Source organism: Ambystoma mexicanum, chromosome 11 (assembly GCF_040938575.1).
Source record: "Ambystoma mexicanum isolate Mex_15411 chromosome 11, UKY_AmexF1_1, whole genome shotgun sequence".
Taxonomy (NCBI): Eukaryota; Metazoa; Chordata; class Amphibia; order Caudata; family Ambystomatidae; genus Ambystoma; species Ambystoma mexicanum.
This window is the reverse complement of record NC_090934.1, coordinates 813,397,670-813,414,982: the sequence shown is the minus strand read 5'-3', so window position 1 is coordinate 813,414,982 and position 17,313 is coordinate 813,397,670. Positions and strand designations below refer to the sequence as shown.

The following is a 17,313-nucleotide window of genomic DNA, read 5'->3' as shown; positions in this document are numbered from 1 at the left end:
AAAAGAAGGCAGCAGACGTATTTGCGTGTACCACATTCATGTCTGCTCGGAATGTGGCTGATGGCAACGAGTTGGGCAAGCATCCATTACACAAGGCCACCTTGATTTACATTAATTCGAAATAAAATACGCACACCAACAGATGAAGCACTCTGGGTTGAGGAGGCCAAGCATGAATACAAAAAAATGACATTTTCCAAATCTCACAAAATACACTTGTTTTAAGTATCTGGGCCAGAATATGCGGTCTCCCAGTATTAACAGTCACCAGGGCTCATGTGTTTAACTCAGCCTTTGAGTCAACCACAATGACTATTAAAAGGCCATCATGTGATCTTTGGACTGTTTTCACGGGCAACATCCATTCCTAGATGTAGTGCGTGAACCCAAGCATCCCTAAAACACACACTCTTTCGATGTTACTCTGTAGGACCTTTTGGCACCACACCGAATATGGTGAAAACAAACTATTCATTGTTTTTCTTGTGGTGTTTTAATTGGAAATATATAACACTATATTATGTGTGAAATATGTTGTTTAAAATGTCTCAACATCTTCTGTGCCCTCCTTCCTAGACTACCTGGTCTCATTTTAATATGTGTGCAACATGATGCATTTTCGATTCCTTCTTGCTACAAAGAACATTCTCCGTTTTGGGTTGTGAATAGTACACCTTTTGTAAACTATTTACTAATTGGTGTAATTGGCATGCAGAGGTAAGGATTCACCTATCTGGACAACATATACTCATTTTAAATCCTTTCTTGAGTATTGTCCCATGTATGCTGCTTATGAAGCTGAACAAAGTGATGAGCAGCTCTTGGATGAGCGTAGTGTGCAATGTGCAAGTCATCAATGATTCTTAACCCCCTGCCATGTTCTTCTCTCTTTCTGATCTACCTTCTTGACCAGGCAAGCTCATACTATGCCCTGTGCAGCCATTCCTTCTTCCATCTTCCTACTATTTTCCATACATTTTCTCCACACTTGTTTTTTAGTCAAATGTTTAGTGATTGTCAGTAGGGCATGCTCCCATTAGAATGGGTTAAATTTGTGACGACGCATATCTTTGAACTGTATGTACTTTTTAATAACGGGTTAATTTCATGATGACATATCCCCCTGCGCTAAAACCCCACCCCAAATTCTGGGACAAGGAACCACCTGTTTTTAATCTGAATATTCTGTTTCATTGCAGATAATACATACACAAATGAAAGGTGGTCCACTAATTTTCAATGCAGGGGGATGTCACCCCACCCACAGTATTCTACTTAAATACATGAAGCTTGTCTTCAATAAATAAACACCAGCCACCTGCTTATTGCCTTGTTGATGTTTTCATTTCAATTCATACAGAACATACATATATTTAAAGGAAAATATGAATGACTGTTCTGGAGAAAAGAATAACTCCTTTCCATTATAAACATATTGATATTGATTATTTTGATTCAAAAAAACAAAACCATTGTTAGAATATAGTTTGAAACCAAAAAATCACTTAGTTTTCCTTCAAACCATCAAAAAGTATGACATCCAAGAAATATTAGCAAATTACTTTGTTATTCTATCAATAATTCAAATTTAAGATGCTGGGCATGATCTATGGTGCACTATTGGTTTCTAGGTTGGGCATAGATACAAGACTCTTTTACAGGGTTGACTTGGTTACAACTAGTTTCAAGGCTTCGGTTTGGGAATTCTCTTTCTTTTTGGAACACTGGGACAGTAACACCTAACTCCCTCACTCTTCTCCAGGAACCATTTCTACCCTCTCTACACTACAGTTCAGTATGTTCATTATGGACTAGATTGTGCTGCTTTCTTGATAGCACAGACACCAATCACAAAGGTTTGTCATTCCCCATTTCAATGTGGGATGTCTAAGGCCACCAGAGATCCAAAATTGCTAGAGAAAAGCTTTCTTATGGTGAAACTACCCAGGTTTACATTTTAATTTTCAATCGCAAAACATGTACACCACCCACTGTAATCCCCCATTCTGCAACATACATTATAAGCAGGGTTTCCTCAAAACTCTTATAACTATGATTTGGTTATTTCTTGGATGTGGAATTATTGTGTTAAATTCTGATTTGTCTTTCAAAGTAGACGGAGAGGGAAATCAACCACCTCTACACAACAGGCATGCTCTTTCATTCAGTTTGTCCACCTGCTCCCAAAATCCCCCTCAGACAATCTGGGGTTCTGTATTGGGAAATGTCTCTCCATTCAGTTCCCTCTGGAAAATACCTTCTTAACGCAGGTTTTCATGAGCTACTTCCAGTTGTAACCCCAATCTGCTGTTCTCCTGTCTGACATGCTCTCTTCGTTTGCTGTGTTCCCAAAAGAAGAAAAAAAACATATCTTTCCCTATGTGTTTGATATTAAATACCCAGAAAACTCCATCCATGTAAAATCCTTTGACGCAGCAATTATGGATTGGACACATCATGTGATAGGTTTGCTTTACTTACACTCACATGCTCAGGTCCTCCCTTTTGATTCCATTGGCTCAATGTCTTTTAACATGTCATAAGGGGATGCATTAGCTGTGAGTTAGCCCTCAGCTCTGGGATTATGATTGAATTGGGCTGTTATATTTATTTCCCTAATCATTTCCGATATAGACCTCTACCATTAATAGCAATTATCTCTAAGAAGTCGGAGACACTCTTCATGACTACACACATAACAGGGTTGGTTAAGTATGTACATGTATGCATAAGTAATACATTTCAGCATATGCCTTTTGTATGCAGGGGATTTTCCCTATTCCACTGAATAGTTCATATTGGACAAAGGGTATAAAAAATAGAAGTAATAATATATTTTCCATGTGTCACTTTAAAACACATTGGGCATCATTTACAAAAATGTTTTAACATGGGAAAGTCTCATTGAAAACATGTTTGCAAATCAGGCCCATTGTTTCTGTGCATCACGTTGGTGTACAATCAAGCTTTTATTCCATGTGTGTGAGTTTTGATACATTTTTTACCTTCTGAATCTATCTGCTGAGATAGATATTCCCTGAAAAAAGTATCTTAATAGACTGCTTTAATGGAACACATTGCCTTGCCAGAGTCTGAGGTCAGGCTTTATTCAAGGCCACTGCTATTAAGAATGCACTCCACTAACACACCAGACCCTGCTCCTATTGACCTTCCTAAGTATGGAAGCATTTAATGTGCATTTTACATACAGGTATTTGTTCTGGGTACTTACAGATGTGTCCCTTAACCTCTTTAGTACTTGGGTCACATTGATGGATAATGTGGCCTGCACATTGCTTGACTCAGGAGAACTGAGCTCTGCATAAACATACCATTTAGCTGAAACCAAGCTCACAGTTGTAGGTCCACAGTACATACCAGCTACATGACCTATATAATGTTCCCATGTACCACATGTGCCATTAACCTTGCACTCATTCATAAAACAACTAAAATATTAAATGGTTCTCTTTATAAATATACTAAACAGCTCACATGATTTACAATTCATACTGTCCTTCAGGGCGCTAAAATGCAGGTGCACAATTTACTATATTGTTGTGACACGGATGCATAAATACAGACACTCTGTTTTGCATTAGCTATTTGTTTTTAATACAACATGTGGCTTGTAATGCTTAATATCAACTATGATATTTCTGTGTAAATCCAGTTTGAATTCACATTGTTCAATGTAAAGCAATTCATGTACTCAGCTTATTGCTTACACCATCACCTATGCAACACACCGCCAATGTGGTATTTTAGCACATGCTCTTCCCTCTGATGTACACATCTATTCACAGGAGGTGGCTACTCAAACAGAAATATTAGGATGGACGTTCTGGAATTGGAACTGCTTTTACTAGCAATAGCATTGTTAAGGGAAATAAATAAATGACATTTTAATGCAAAGTACAACATCCTACATCATAAGTAAATGTAGAAGGAGGAACATTTCCTGTTTGCAGCAGGCTAAATATTTTGAGTGATAGAAGGAACATCAATAAGAACTGTATTATTCAAATGGCAGTTTGTTTGCATGATTACATGTATCTTGTTTTTCAGGAAAGAACGCACTTTGAAAACATGGGCCCACAATTAACAGGGAAACCGGGAGAGGAGCGGAAACTGGGCCCAGGTGTCATTGATCTCACAAGGCCAGAGGACCTTGACGGTGAGTTCAAATTGGGAATCTTCACTGAACATTCAGATGAAGAGTTTTAGAAATTACAAGCTTGATTTACTGTTAAATAAATAGAGGTCCACCACTTTACACATAGTCTGAAATAGCGAATAATATTTCTTGAATCAATAGGTGAAGATAACTGAAAAATGTATCATATGTGAAACATGCATAGTGGACTCCCAACAGAAACATCATTGTCACACAAATCAAGAGGTTCAACAGAAACATCTTAAAATGACAATCTTGCTGCCAGAATTCAGGAGTGAATCTAGAAAGAAAATATAACTAATGCAGAAAGAGAAGTGGCAAGGATGCTTGATGTATAATTGAAGCAGAAAGGGTTATTGTGGTGGTTCAGGGGACTAGGAAATAAAGACAGGCAAGAAAGGGGCTGGCAGAGGGGGCACAAAGAGGTGACGAGGGAGCAGGATAAGGGTACGGGACATGTCCGGCATCCCTATTGCTCATTTTTGTTTAAGATCACACTTTTATTTGGTCTCCCTGTTTATCAAACTCTCCACTTAAAAATAAAGCAGATAGCATTTTTGTATTCATTTCTTAATAGTCATTATTCTCTGTTGCAAAATTAGCAATTTAATGATGCAGGTTTCAGCTAGCACTAAAGAAAGTATTTAAGCAATCATATCAGATATGATAGTGAATGTTGTGTTAGCCCAATATCCCTAAAACATGTTGGGAATATTTTGCTTTTGTATTTTGTATTCGTATTTATTTGCATTTATTTAGTCCTGTCACAAAAGTACTTTACAACAACAATAATAATAATAATAATAATAATAGTAATAATAATAATAATAATAATAATAAGAAGAAGAAGAAGAAGAAGAAGAAGAAGAAGAAAAAGAAGAAGAAATGTTTGGTACAAATTTAGGTGACAAAGTGTAAAGTTAAACATAGCAACACATATGAAATCATTAGCTAGATAGAGTGGAGAATATGTGAGTTTTAACCAGAGTATGAAAAAGATGAAGAGAGGGTTAGGAGTGGATAGATCAGGGAAGAGAGTTCCAGTGTTTGGGTGCTAAAAGACAAAATGAAGGAAAACTGGAGGCAGAACCAGGGGGTTTTGGAACAGGAAGAAAAATTTGAGATTGTGATCGGAGAGAGCAATTACAAAGAGACCAGAGAGGAGTGTTAAGGAGGAACGAGACAATGGATGCATTTGCATGCGATGGTGAGACAATTAAAGAGAATACAAGAATCAAAGAGAAGAACAGAACTGGATAGGAGAGAAGAGGTGATAGAGGAGCCATGTGGGCGAAAAATAAGAAGGCAAATATCCGATTTATATGCTGACCGAAGAGGGGTGAGATGAGAAGCAGGAAGTGCCAAGCAAGAATAGGGGACAGCCACGGTTATAAAGGTTTGCGAGAAGGAGAGCAAAGGCGGGCAGCAAAAAAGGGAATTGAGTATAACAAGAAGAGAGGAGGCAGCTTGGTCAGAAGAAAGTGAAGACATAGGGGAAGCAAGGAATAAAGTGTAGATAAAAAAGAAAGAGCATTAAACAAACCAAAGTCGCAATGAGTAAACGGCTGTAGGGGGCAGTTGAACATGAAGAGGATCCATGGAGTGAAAACATCAGAAAGTGATCAGAAGAGTAAATGCAGTTATAGTATTTATTTATTTATTTATTTATGTATTTATTTATTTATAGTGTTAGTAAAGATGGAAGATAAGATAAGATCAAGGGAGGAGCCTGCAATGAGGAAGGAATTTTTCTGAATGCACGATTACCCATCATACCTCATGTTTAACAAGACGTCATATTTTCCTCATGCACCTCGTTTTGGTATTTAGTTAACGTTCAGTAGGTATTATTATTTAGTGCACAACGTGATCCGCACCAATACCGGCCTCTTTATCTACTGTCAATAGTAGGTGCAATAATACTGTGATTTGTAATTTCAAGATCTATTCCCCATTGATGAGTAGTGCCCCAATCCTACTAAGACATGCACTGCATGTTATAGTATGCCATGTGTTGCCACATCTACTGTATTTATAGCAGCATGTGTGTTTAAATGTTCATGTATATCTCTGTCTGTACCATTTTACCCCATTTCATCTGATCAGTGGTTTGTGGCTATACTGGCGTAGTGGAAAGATTTACCAGCATATAATGTCTGCCTCCACATTTCAATCTATGGGGGATCCCCCAAGTACATGCAATAAAAAGGGTTGTTAATGTCATATAAGTGTGCACCACTTCGTTTGAAAAGTGTTGTTTTGATAAAGAAGAAATTGGATATCTCATTTTGGACCTGATTTACAAAATCATTTTTCAATCGGAAAATTCCATTGAAAAATGTGTTTGTAAATGAGTCGCGTTAAATTCAGACCAAAATTTCTAAGATATTAATTCACCAAGTTAACTCAGTCCGTAATGAAAATTGATCTGGCGTCACATTTATGTAGAATACCTGCCTAATTTATTCATCAACCACACCTGTAACAGAATGTAAGGTTATTGGTAACAAGGATTCCAGTGCACAATGAAAGGACAGCAAAAACTTACCAAAACACACTTAAATAATGCATCTGGAACTTCATACAAAACTTTCCCTTGTCATGGAGGCATTTTAAGTTGTCTATAAATTTGTACTTGAAAATGTTTCTTTTTATTCAGAAATGGGACTGGCATTACATTTTGTTGTATCATTTCAGATCTTGTAGTAGATTCAGGTGGGATAATCAAACAATCATAATTAAAATATAAGCTGTCCAAGAAAAGCATGCAGCTCCCCCACAAATACAACGAATACAGTTGCATTAGAAGAGACTATAAATCAGGCTTTAATGTCATTATTCCACTTGCAGGTGGTAACTGTGACCTTTTGCAGTGAGGAAAATAAAACAAAACAATTTACTTAATGTGTTTCTGAGCGGGGAATGTGGAAAACGGTCCAACTCAATTCGGGACAGTGATGTAACTTGTTTACATGCTGCTTGGCTGAGGGGTAAACAGCGGCGCGTACACACACGATACAGCATCTGTGGAGAGTGTGGCAGTGCTAGATGAATACGCAGGAAGGAATGTCTCCAGGGACAATATCTGTCCCACAAATATTTGCTAAGGACAGTTTAAGAGAACTGGTGACAGTGAGGTCCTGTAAATGGGGTTTGGTCAGCTAGGCCGAGGCAAGCCTTGGACACGCATGCGCGTCGACTGTCGCCTTGGACTGATTTGTTTGTGGAAAGGAAATCCATCCCCCAATGGCCGCCTTTAGTTATGGCATCAAAACAAGGTATCATGTGTCATGAAAGCAGAGCTTTGTCTGCCAAAAAGTGTTCATTACTCACATTCTGATCAAATACATGAGGTGTGTTTTCCTGCATTGGAATGCGAACACTCTCTCAACCCCACATTCTGAAGAAATTAAACTCAATACAGTCAATGTTTCTGGTTGCAGGACGGTGTCTTGTGGGGCTCCACTTAGTTCAAAGAGGATTTGCACTCTGCTTTTAGCCCAAAGGGCCTGATTCACAGCGTGTTTTTCAACGGGGTGGTGCAGTTATAAAACACTTCTCTGAATCAGGCCTCAATACGTACATCATTTGTCAACTACAGAAATTAATAGATTTAATTATTTTAAAAGACAAACCTTATACCCATGGGGAATGCCACTGAAAATGAAAGAAAAGTGGCACGGTGGATGAAAAAGGAAACATACGTCAGCTGTTATTGGTGGGAGAGAACACATAGGAATTTATTGAGTTCGCAAAGCATATTGTCATTAATTCAAAACAACAGTTGCTGCAAAATACCCATTTGAAATGATTTCACAATGTTACATCTTGAACAGGAGACGAAGAGCTTTCACATTAAAAAATACTGTACTGGATCAAAATCTTCATATACAATGACTGATAAAACCCATTTACCAATGCATGCAAAGATGTACTGTCAACAACATGGCAGCCTGTAGATTCCATTCACATTTAAAATGTCCCACATGTGAGCCGCCGGCAGAAATGCAAGGCAACTCACTTCTGTTGAAGATGAAGGACTATCTCAGGCAGTATGTTTGGTACTTCCTATTTTCCGTTCTTCAGGAAACCTTGTGGTGTGTTCCCTGATATTACACATCATTTTAGTGAGGCTTGACCCTAAAATACTTCCTTAATTGAGCAAATGTGGAGTATGAATTAAGCTCATCTTCTCAAATGTAATGTAATGTTTCATTTGTATAGCTCCCATATCAGATTGGTATGTCCTCAATATGCTGTAGGTTAATGCCCTCGGAGGACCGTAGTCCAAGGTTTGGGAAAATTGTTCAGAAGAGTTTAGAATGCGTGTGTGCATTTTGGCCGTGGCAAAGTTGGGTGGGGGTGGCCAGGTCCCTACTAGCTACCCATATTGGACTGGCAAGTGGATAGGTGCTTTGAAGGGGATAAGAGAGTATGCTGGAATAGTAGAACTCATTATGTATCCAGCGAGACCACATTTTTGTTGTGTGGTATATTGCATTCTGATCGCAGAAGTTGTGTGGGATGTGTCGGGAGTGGTGCATGATTGCAAATGTGTGCAGGTGGGTGGGCTTGCCTTTGGCCAGATTCCATACCCATGGAGAGTGTGTTCACTTGGCTGGCTCCATGGTTTATTCTGCTGGACAGCTAAAATTAAAACTAAAACCAGTGGCTAACTCAAATGTCTTGCTAACTAAAAAGCAGTGACTGGCTCAAAGGTTCAGCTGCAGTTCAAAGAAGTGGCTAACTCAACTATCTCGCTAAATCTAACGCGGTGGCTAGCTCAGATATCCAGCTGAATTCAAAACATAGGCTATGATCTAGTGTAGAGCTACAATGTGTAGTGGTGGCTGACACACAGGCATGAATTGTTTTCAAAGTAAGGCTTTAGCAGGTCTTGTATTGCTTGTTGCCATGGCACGATACCAGTTTTGATTTAACCTCTTCAGTGAGGACCATCATTGATTGCCCTATGTAAATTAACACGAAGTTGTAAGCCACAACACTTGAAGAGTCAGTGCACCTTGAATTGTGTGGCAGAAAATGCATTCCCTTAAGTTCACTCTGAAAGTAAATTTGTGGGCTGCATTACTGGGGTTTTTATCAACATCCTATGTGGCATTTTATCCTAGACATCATTTTAGATGTAATTCCTTGTTAAAAGTGTCCCTTTTTTAGCTGAATTTAAGCAAATCTACAATTTGCTTGAATAAAAGATGAAAGAGCGAGGAGAAGAAAGAGAAAATGATAAAGAGAAAGTGAGAGTTGGAGAGAGAGCAAGGCATGGAAAACAGAAACGAACGCTTGATCCTTACTACCACTTTTGATCACACAGGCCACACAGGGGGGCCTCCCCCAAAAGTCACTCACCGCAACCTAGCTTCATAAAGGGCAACTAAGTGTAAACCAGACGCAAGGGATATTGTACTTCTTCAGGGTGTTCTTAGCAGTAAGAAAAGCGGGGAGAGCTGCACTGAAGTAGATCAGCTGAGAAAAATAGAGACTCTGCTGACAAAATAGGAAGTGTAATAACTAATTTTACAATATTTGCAATATCAGAATTGAACGAGTTCAACATATTGTCGACCCCTTTTCACTCCTATATATGTGGGGGAGACCCCCGCATTCCCCCTTCATCCATTATATACTGTGCCCACTCCCCACATATATAAGGGGTGAACATGGAGTCAATGTGTTCTTTTCTCAGGGGGTAGCAGTAAACAGGGCACAGTAATTATATAATCCTGGGCATAACATAGTGACATCCTGGAGGAAAAGGCCAGATAGCTATCTACTGTGGTAGGCACAATTTACTGCAATCAAAGTGTGGCACTAGAAACGTGGTCCGAGATGGTGTTTTGTGAAAAGTGGACACTGTCCAAAGAGTCCATTCCCTTTCCCCCTTCACCAGAACCCTGGCATGTGCCCCACATGAATAGCAAGGATGGGGTTGCTTAGCTTTGTCTATCTGACAGCATCGTCCCCTTCTGGCATGGTTCGTCAGAATGTTGGTATAGGATTATCAAGATGAAATGTCTAGGGAGAGTACCCGCCATTTTTCACACCCACAGCCCTGATGTTAGACCATGGCACAACTGCCAACACACCCCTCAACCTAGAAGAACATTGGCTTATGACGTGTTCTTATTTGCCATAACGTGGTCGAAGAGAGCAATGCCAAATGGATCACCTTGTGGCATTAACTTGAAAGTCCTGAAAGTGGAACTGAAGTAATATCCCCCAGGAAAGGGGACAAGAGATGGGAGAACATGAGATGAGCAGATAGATGCTGTCCTCTTGGGACAAGAGCTACGTGGAAGTAGGTGGTACAATCTCTGAGGCAAGAAGGGGCTGTAAAGTGGTTCTAACCTCAGTGCACGTGTATTGGCAGCACATTGCTAGCATTGGTGCTCCCCCAGCCTCCTAAACAATTCACTACATTATTTACTTAATAAATACCAGAGGATGCACCAATTCTGGTTTTAGGCAGATAAGAAAGAGTCCAATGTCTGGCTCTAGCTGCAACATACGTACCGTACAGCTTCACGTTCCTAGGTGTGTAATACAATACCTGTGCAATATGCTGTCCCTCTACATTGGTCATTTCTTCTACCTCTACTGTGCTGTTACATACCAAATGAGAAGCAACTGTTTTGCTATCGCTGTATACTCTAAGTGGAAACTAACAGGCTCTTGCTGTGTGTCTATCGGTTGAAAGTTATTTGCTCTGTAGTGAAATCAAGCAGCATTCAAACTCACCTGATTTCAGTGATTTCAGCCACCAACATCTGGCCCCTGGATGGGGTCCTTCTTGGGTGAATCTGCACCTGACATCCTCCCTTCCACCTGCTGTCCTGAAAGGGAAGAGTCATTGGCTCCCTATGCTATCTCTGTTGCAGCCTCAGGTTTGAAGATCTGTTCTGCTCCCTCCCCTGATATGCAGCTGCGTTCACATGATTGGTTGTGTGACCACCTAACTGGGCGCTCCCCCGTGGAGCCATTGCTCACGTGTTTTCAGCCACCACTATCTGGCACCTGGACTGAGATCCTTTCTGGTTGAACCTGCTTCTGCCAGCCGCCCTAATGTCTGCCATCATTGACTTCCTTTGCTGCCTGTATCACTGTAGTAGCTGTGAGCTTGAAGATCTGCTACACTCCCCTCACCTGACGTGCAGCGGCAGACACGTGATTGGTCATATGACCGCAGAGCTGAGAGTTCCCCTGTGGAGCCTGTGAGCACCTGGTTTCATCCCCCGCCATCTGGCCCCTGGACTAGAATCCTTTCGGGATGAACCTGTACTGGCACCTGCCCTTCAGCCTGGGAAGAGCAAGCTTGCAGATCTGCTCTGCCCCCCTACTTTGACATGCAGACTCACTTACAACTAAAGCCTCCTGTTTCTCTCACTCCTCTCAACAATCTGGTAGAGGAGGTGGCATTGGCCTACTCTTTCATTCTTCCTATACTGCCCCTCCTCCTCCTGTAACTCTTCCATCATTTTCATCCTTTGAGTATCATTTTATCTCATTCTCTGCACTCCATCCTATCACCCATCTAATTGTTTATCTCCTGCCTGGCACTCTTTCTTCTTTCTGTACCGATCTTGATAAAGTTCTCACTTTTCTTCTCCTTCTCACTTCTGACTTCTTTCTCCATGGTGACTTTAACCTCCATCTCTCAACCACCCATGCATCCACTCCTTTTCTCTCAATACTGAATTAATTTCACCTTTCTCAGTACCCCACATCTCCTTCACACATGTCTGGTTCCTCTCACAATCTCATATTTCCTACTTCTTCCGTAACTTTTCCCATCTCCTGTAAATCCTTCCCTTTCTCCAATTACTCATTGTTCTCCTCCCATTCTCTCCCTCTACCCCTACCCCCATTTCCTCACCACAAATCTTCCTTCATTGTAATCTCAGTACTCATGACTCTGCTGTCTCCCTACCAGCCTTACATCTTCCCTTACCTCACCTGCTGCCTGTGTTTCTCTTTCTGCTGATTCAGCTCTCTCCTCTCTCAATGGCTCTCAGTGCCTGCCTTTCTTCAACTATTGATGCAATTCACCCTGCTCGTCCTTTTCACCCATCCTACAAATCTGCCCAACTTTGGCTGACTCCCGATCTTCTTTTTCTATGCACTACACTGAACATAAGTGGAAAAAAAAACACTCTCCTTCTGACCGCGCCATGCTCTCTTCTATTCACTTGTCATATAATTCTGCTTTGGTTGATGCTGTAGAGGAGCAGTCGAATGACTGTGCAGAAAGTCCTGCCCCCTCCTACCTATATGCTGGAAGCCAGAAATTGTGCCATGCTTGACACCATGCCTATCCCGCAGAGAGTCTTTGAGAAAAGGTATCACTATGATGTATCCCTGTAGAGATGACAATCTCTTGCAAGAAGTCCCTGAAGGAATATGAAGATAAGAGAAGAAGTTGGTGACATCACAAGAGATGAGGGTGACGCACTGAGAAGAATGGCTGGAGAAGAGGATGTATAGTCCTTAGAGAATCTGACGATGAAGTAAAGAATGAAGATTTCACATGTGAAGAGCACTGCAGAAAATGCAAGCCGTTAAATAGCTGTACAGATGCAGCAATGCAAGTAGACTAAGTGATCATAGAAGCTTACTAGTGAATAGACTGCTGGCGGTGCCGCCATTACATAGAATCTGGATATCAGCGTCACAATTTTAGTAAGCTCAAAGCCCATGGTTTAGTAAGCTCAAAGCCTATGGATAAGATGTCTGAAAAATGTGTCGCAGCAAGAAAGCAGCTGGAATCGTTTGTGGACCGAGAGAGGCTGTTCGGCCTGGTGTCAAAGGCTGGAGCTGCCAAGAACTGGTTATCTATCCTTGAAGAACAGTGAACGTGAGAAGCTTAGTCACCCCTTGTTGAGGTGCAAAGAACACCATGAGTGCCAAGTTCTATTCATTTAAGACAATTAAATGCTAGAAATGGGCCGAATTGTGGTCTCATCTCACGTGGGCTATGGATGGAAATAGAAATTGGGCATGGAGCTCGAGACTTAAGATAGGGCATGCTCACACTCCCATATATTCTCAGGTGCAAGGATACATTGCAAGATGAAGTTCAAAGGCAATCTGCATGGCAGAAGGCATGGGTCATGAGAGATGTTGGGCTAATTGGGCGGGTAGACATGGTCAAGTCCACCTACTGTCACCTGGGGTACTAGCTTACGTGCTGCTAGTGGGCCGAATGTTCCAGAAGGGCACGAGTGTGACAACCAATTGTAGAAGGCCACATAATGAAAAGCATTATAGTTTGATAGCCAATGATATACTGAGTATCTGATAAGTGTATAGATGACTTGCACTAGGGGTGGGCATAAGTTGTCCACCTGACTGTAGAGACCCAATCACAACCCGATCCCCTACAGAAAGTATACTTAGATATTCCCCTTAAGCCAACCACAACCCCTCGTAGGATTTTCTTGTTTGCCACGTAGTATGACGTCACGTATGACAAGTTTTCATTATAAAACAATTATTTTTACAAAGTATGTCGAGTCGAGCAGAGAAAGATAATGATGTCCGGTGTCTGTTGATGTCTGTGTAACTCCCTGTTTTAGACATTTGATAATAAAACAGCAAAAATACTTTGCCTTCTTCCTGAGTGATTTGATTATTTGGTGTAAGAATTATTCTGCATACCGTCTACTGCACAACTGCTACCTATTTAAGGGCCATAAACTCAATGCCAAAAACATTATTTTGCCTCTCTTATTCTCTTATTCTCCTCATCCTCGTCATCCATTTCATTTACTTAATCATATTCTTTCCTCTCCTTCTCCTGATCACTCTATCTGCTCTACCCTCACTCCTTCTAATCTGGCTAAATATTTTACCTCTCTAGTGCTGCAACTACAATCTTCTTGTCCTACGAACACCAGTCTTCCTTGTGTTTCCTCTTCTTTCTCCTTCTTCACCCCTCTCTGAGGCTGACACTTCTTCTTTTCTTGCAAGAGTGTATCCTACTGCTCCCCCCTCTGGACCCTACCCCCCCTCATCACTAATACCTTTCCTCTTCTACTTCCTTATCTGACTTCTCTTATCCATATCTCTCTATCCTCTGCAACTTTCCCTGTGGACTTTAAAACCAGTGTTATCCTCCCTCTCCTTAAGAAAACCTTCCTTGGATACTTCCCTACCATCAAGTATCTACCAATCTGTCTTCTTTCTTTTCTTTCTAAAATTTGAGAATGAGTAGTTTATACTCAAGTTTCTTCTTATCTTGATCTTCACTCTCTCCTTCCAGTAACACAATCTGACTTTTACCCATTTCATTCCACAGAAAATTCGTACCTCTTTTTTTCCAATTCTATTCTCTCCGCACATCACTGTAAGCTCTCCTACATTCTAATTCTTCTTGACCTTTATGTTGCTTTTGATACCGTCGATCATCCTACTCTTCTTTCTTCCCTACATTCCCTAGGATTTCTGGCACTGCTCTTTCCTGGTTTCAATCTTATCTGGCTGACTGTCCTGTTTAGGTTTCTAGGGGTGGCTTAAAGTCTTCTACTTTCTCACTGACGCATGGCGTTCCCGAGTCCTTGTCTCTTTTCCCTCTACACCTCCCCTTATCTTCTATTGTTTCATCCTTTGATCTTTTTGTACATTTCTGTGCAGATTACTCTCTGCTGTTTATCTGTTTTTCCTCTTATCCGACACACCAATCTTGGGTGAACGCCCATTTCCTACATCTGATTGCTTCTAAGACTGAAATTATTTTCTTTCCTGCCTCTTCAATCCCTCCTCCCCTCTCACCACCTTCTATTATTTTTCCTCCATCCTCTATTCCTTTTTTTTCTTCTGCCTGGAATATATGTGTCACCTTCGATTCCTCTCTCACCTTCACACTTCACATCGCTAACATTGTTTGTTCCTGTCGGTTCTAACTCTTTCATATCCGTCTAGACCATCCTTTTCTAACTTTTCATGCCAACAAACTCCTTATTACTGCTTTAGTTTTTTCCCTTCTTGATTATTGCCCCTGTCTTCTTGTTGGACGTCCTGCTTCTCATCTGGACCCTATTCATTTTATTTTTAATTCTACTATTCTCACTGTCTGCTGAATTTCTCCTCGGGTCTCTATTACTCCCCCGTACACCCTTCTGTTGGCTTTTTTTAATCTCCTCTTCAGTTTCACTTTCTCTGCATTACTTTTACATGCATGGACTAGCTCCTCCCCGTCTCTCTTGTTTTTTTGTATGTTCCTTCTCGTTCTCTTTGATCGCAATCTCTTTTTTGTGTGCTGTTCCTATGCCACCCTGCGCTCAATCTCACTTTCAATCATTCTTGCTCTGAGCTCCCAAGAACTGGAACGCTCTTCCTCTCCACATCAGGTCTATCCCCACTTTCTCTATTTTTCACGCGCAACTGAAATCCCATTATGTCTTCATTTTTCTCACTTTTGGTTTTTACGCTAACTAATCATGTTAATTACTCTTTTAAATGTGTACTGACTCTTTGCTTTCTGTGCTTTGGTGAAAGCACCTAGTACATTAATAAATGCTTGCATACATACAAACTAAGCTACCAGAATAAAAAAAAAAAAAAAATGTGATCTGATATGGTCCCCCAGCAGGAAGAACCGACAGTCATGTGCAGCCATTGAACATTAACAAAACTGAAGAGTGATCCCTTCTTCTCAAGACCACAAGAAACCCTAAACATGTTGAGCCTCAATAAGCATCATCAACGTGGTGCACCACACACCGAGAACCCACGCCTGGGAAAATCGGTTTCACTCAGGGTGACTTTATGAAAACTCAAGAGTAATGGCTAAAAGGTTTAGAAATAATCATAACAAGAGGCATTGCTTTTAGTAAGCCCCCAGGCCCTCGCTTTCCACCTGGCATGCCATTACCGAAGGGAAAAGCCCATAGGCAAGTCAGGCTTAGCACCACGCTAAAAGGAGTGGTCCAGGAACTGCTAAGCCCCGAGATCCCATTGTTGGACAGACGTAGTATTGTTGCCTTTAATCTGGTTCATGCCCAGTGTCATCCTGTGCTCAAGGAATGCGCCCCACCTGCTAACCCTCTCCACTGCCGATTGCACCCGGAATAAGGTGCTGCTATTTCGCAAGCAGACTTGGATACTGTTGCAGGTGTTGCACGCGCTCCTCTGCTGTACATCACCGTTTCTTGCTTGAGTGTGCCTGAACCCACTCACAGCTGTTTCGAGTGACTCTCCTGAATGTCCTGTGAGTCGGTCAGTGTCACTAGCTGTCAATTTCACCAAACCTCAACCACGGGCAACTTTCCTCACTTCTTCAATGCTACTGTGAGTCCACATGTGTCAACAGTAGAATACGTGTAACAATTAAACTTAACCCCAACAATAAAAGAGAAGTATTCATGAAGATACATCAACATATGTCATGCTCTGAGCTCTGAACACATCAGCGAGAAGTTGTCTAATGTGCATGTAAATACAGTTTGGTTAAATTGCAAACTTCACAATTGACTTCTGCATTAGTAAAGGAAGAACCCTGGAAAATGTGTGTGTGTGTGTGTGTGTCTGTGTGGACAGCTAGAATAGCCTTCATTTTGCAAAGCCACGATCCACGTGCATTGCCTGACCGCAAAGTCATTAAATCTTTTAAAGCACAGATGCAAAACATTAAGAACCGCCAGAAAAGAGTTAAGTATGGCCCTTTTGTTCGCTCACATATGGCAATGTATCATTCCTGCAGCACTTGGGATGTGTGTTTGTTTAAACTTCCTCCATCAGCTCTGCCCTGACAGAGCAAAAGGCTGGTATGAATGCGGCCGGTGACACTACACGCAGAAAAGAAAGGGGTGGGATTGATTACTCATTAACGTCCAATGGACTCCATATGGATCTTACAATAATAAGACCGTTCGGCTGCAGTAGCAGAGTTCTCTATCGAATTAAAGGTTTATAGGCCCGCGGGACCTCTCGTTCGCGGCCTCAGGCGGCTGTTTAGTGGAAAATGGAATGTTTAGTGCATAAATATGAGCTACACTTGCCTAAAAAACATTTTGGTTATGACGAAAAAGGGCGCGTTCAAATGTATTGCAGGGCGGAAAACAGCCATTGACGTAATTCCTGCTAAACTGTTAGCCAAGATGAAGGCATTTTGCTGCACG

At 41.1% G+C, this 17,313-nt stretch overlaps 1 protein-coding gene across 18 annotated transcripts in view; it reads left to right on the top strand.

Moving 5' to 3' along the window:
- Positions 1 to 17,313, top strand: part of SOX6 (SRY-box transcription factor 6) — a 1,055,545-nt gene that overhangs the window by 990,626 nt on the left and 47,606 nt on the right. For all 18 annotated transcript variants that reach the window (XM_069623758.1, XM_069623756.1, XM_069623746.1 and 15 more), the window contains one exon: positions 4,069 to 4,177. In XM_069623758.1, coding sequence (XP_069479859.1) covers positions 4,069 to 4,177 — 109 coding nt within the window. The remainder of the gene's footprint in view (positions 1 to 4,068; positions 4,178 to 17,313) is intronic.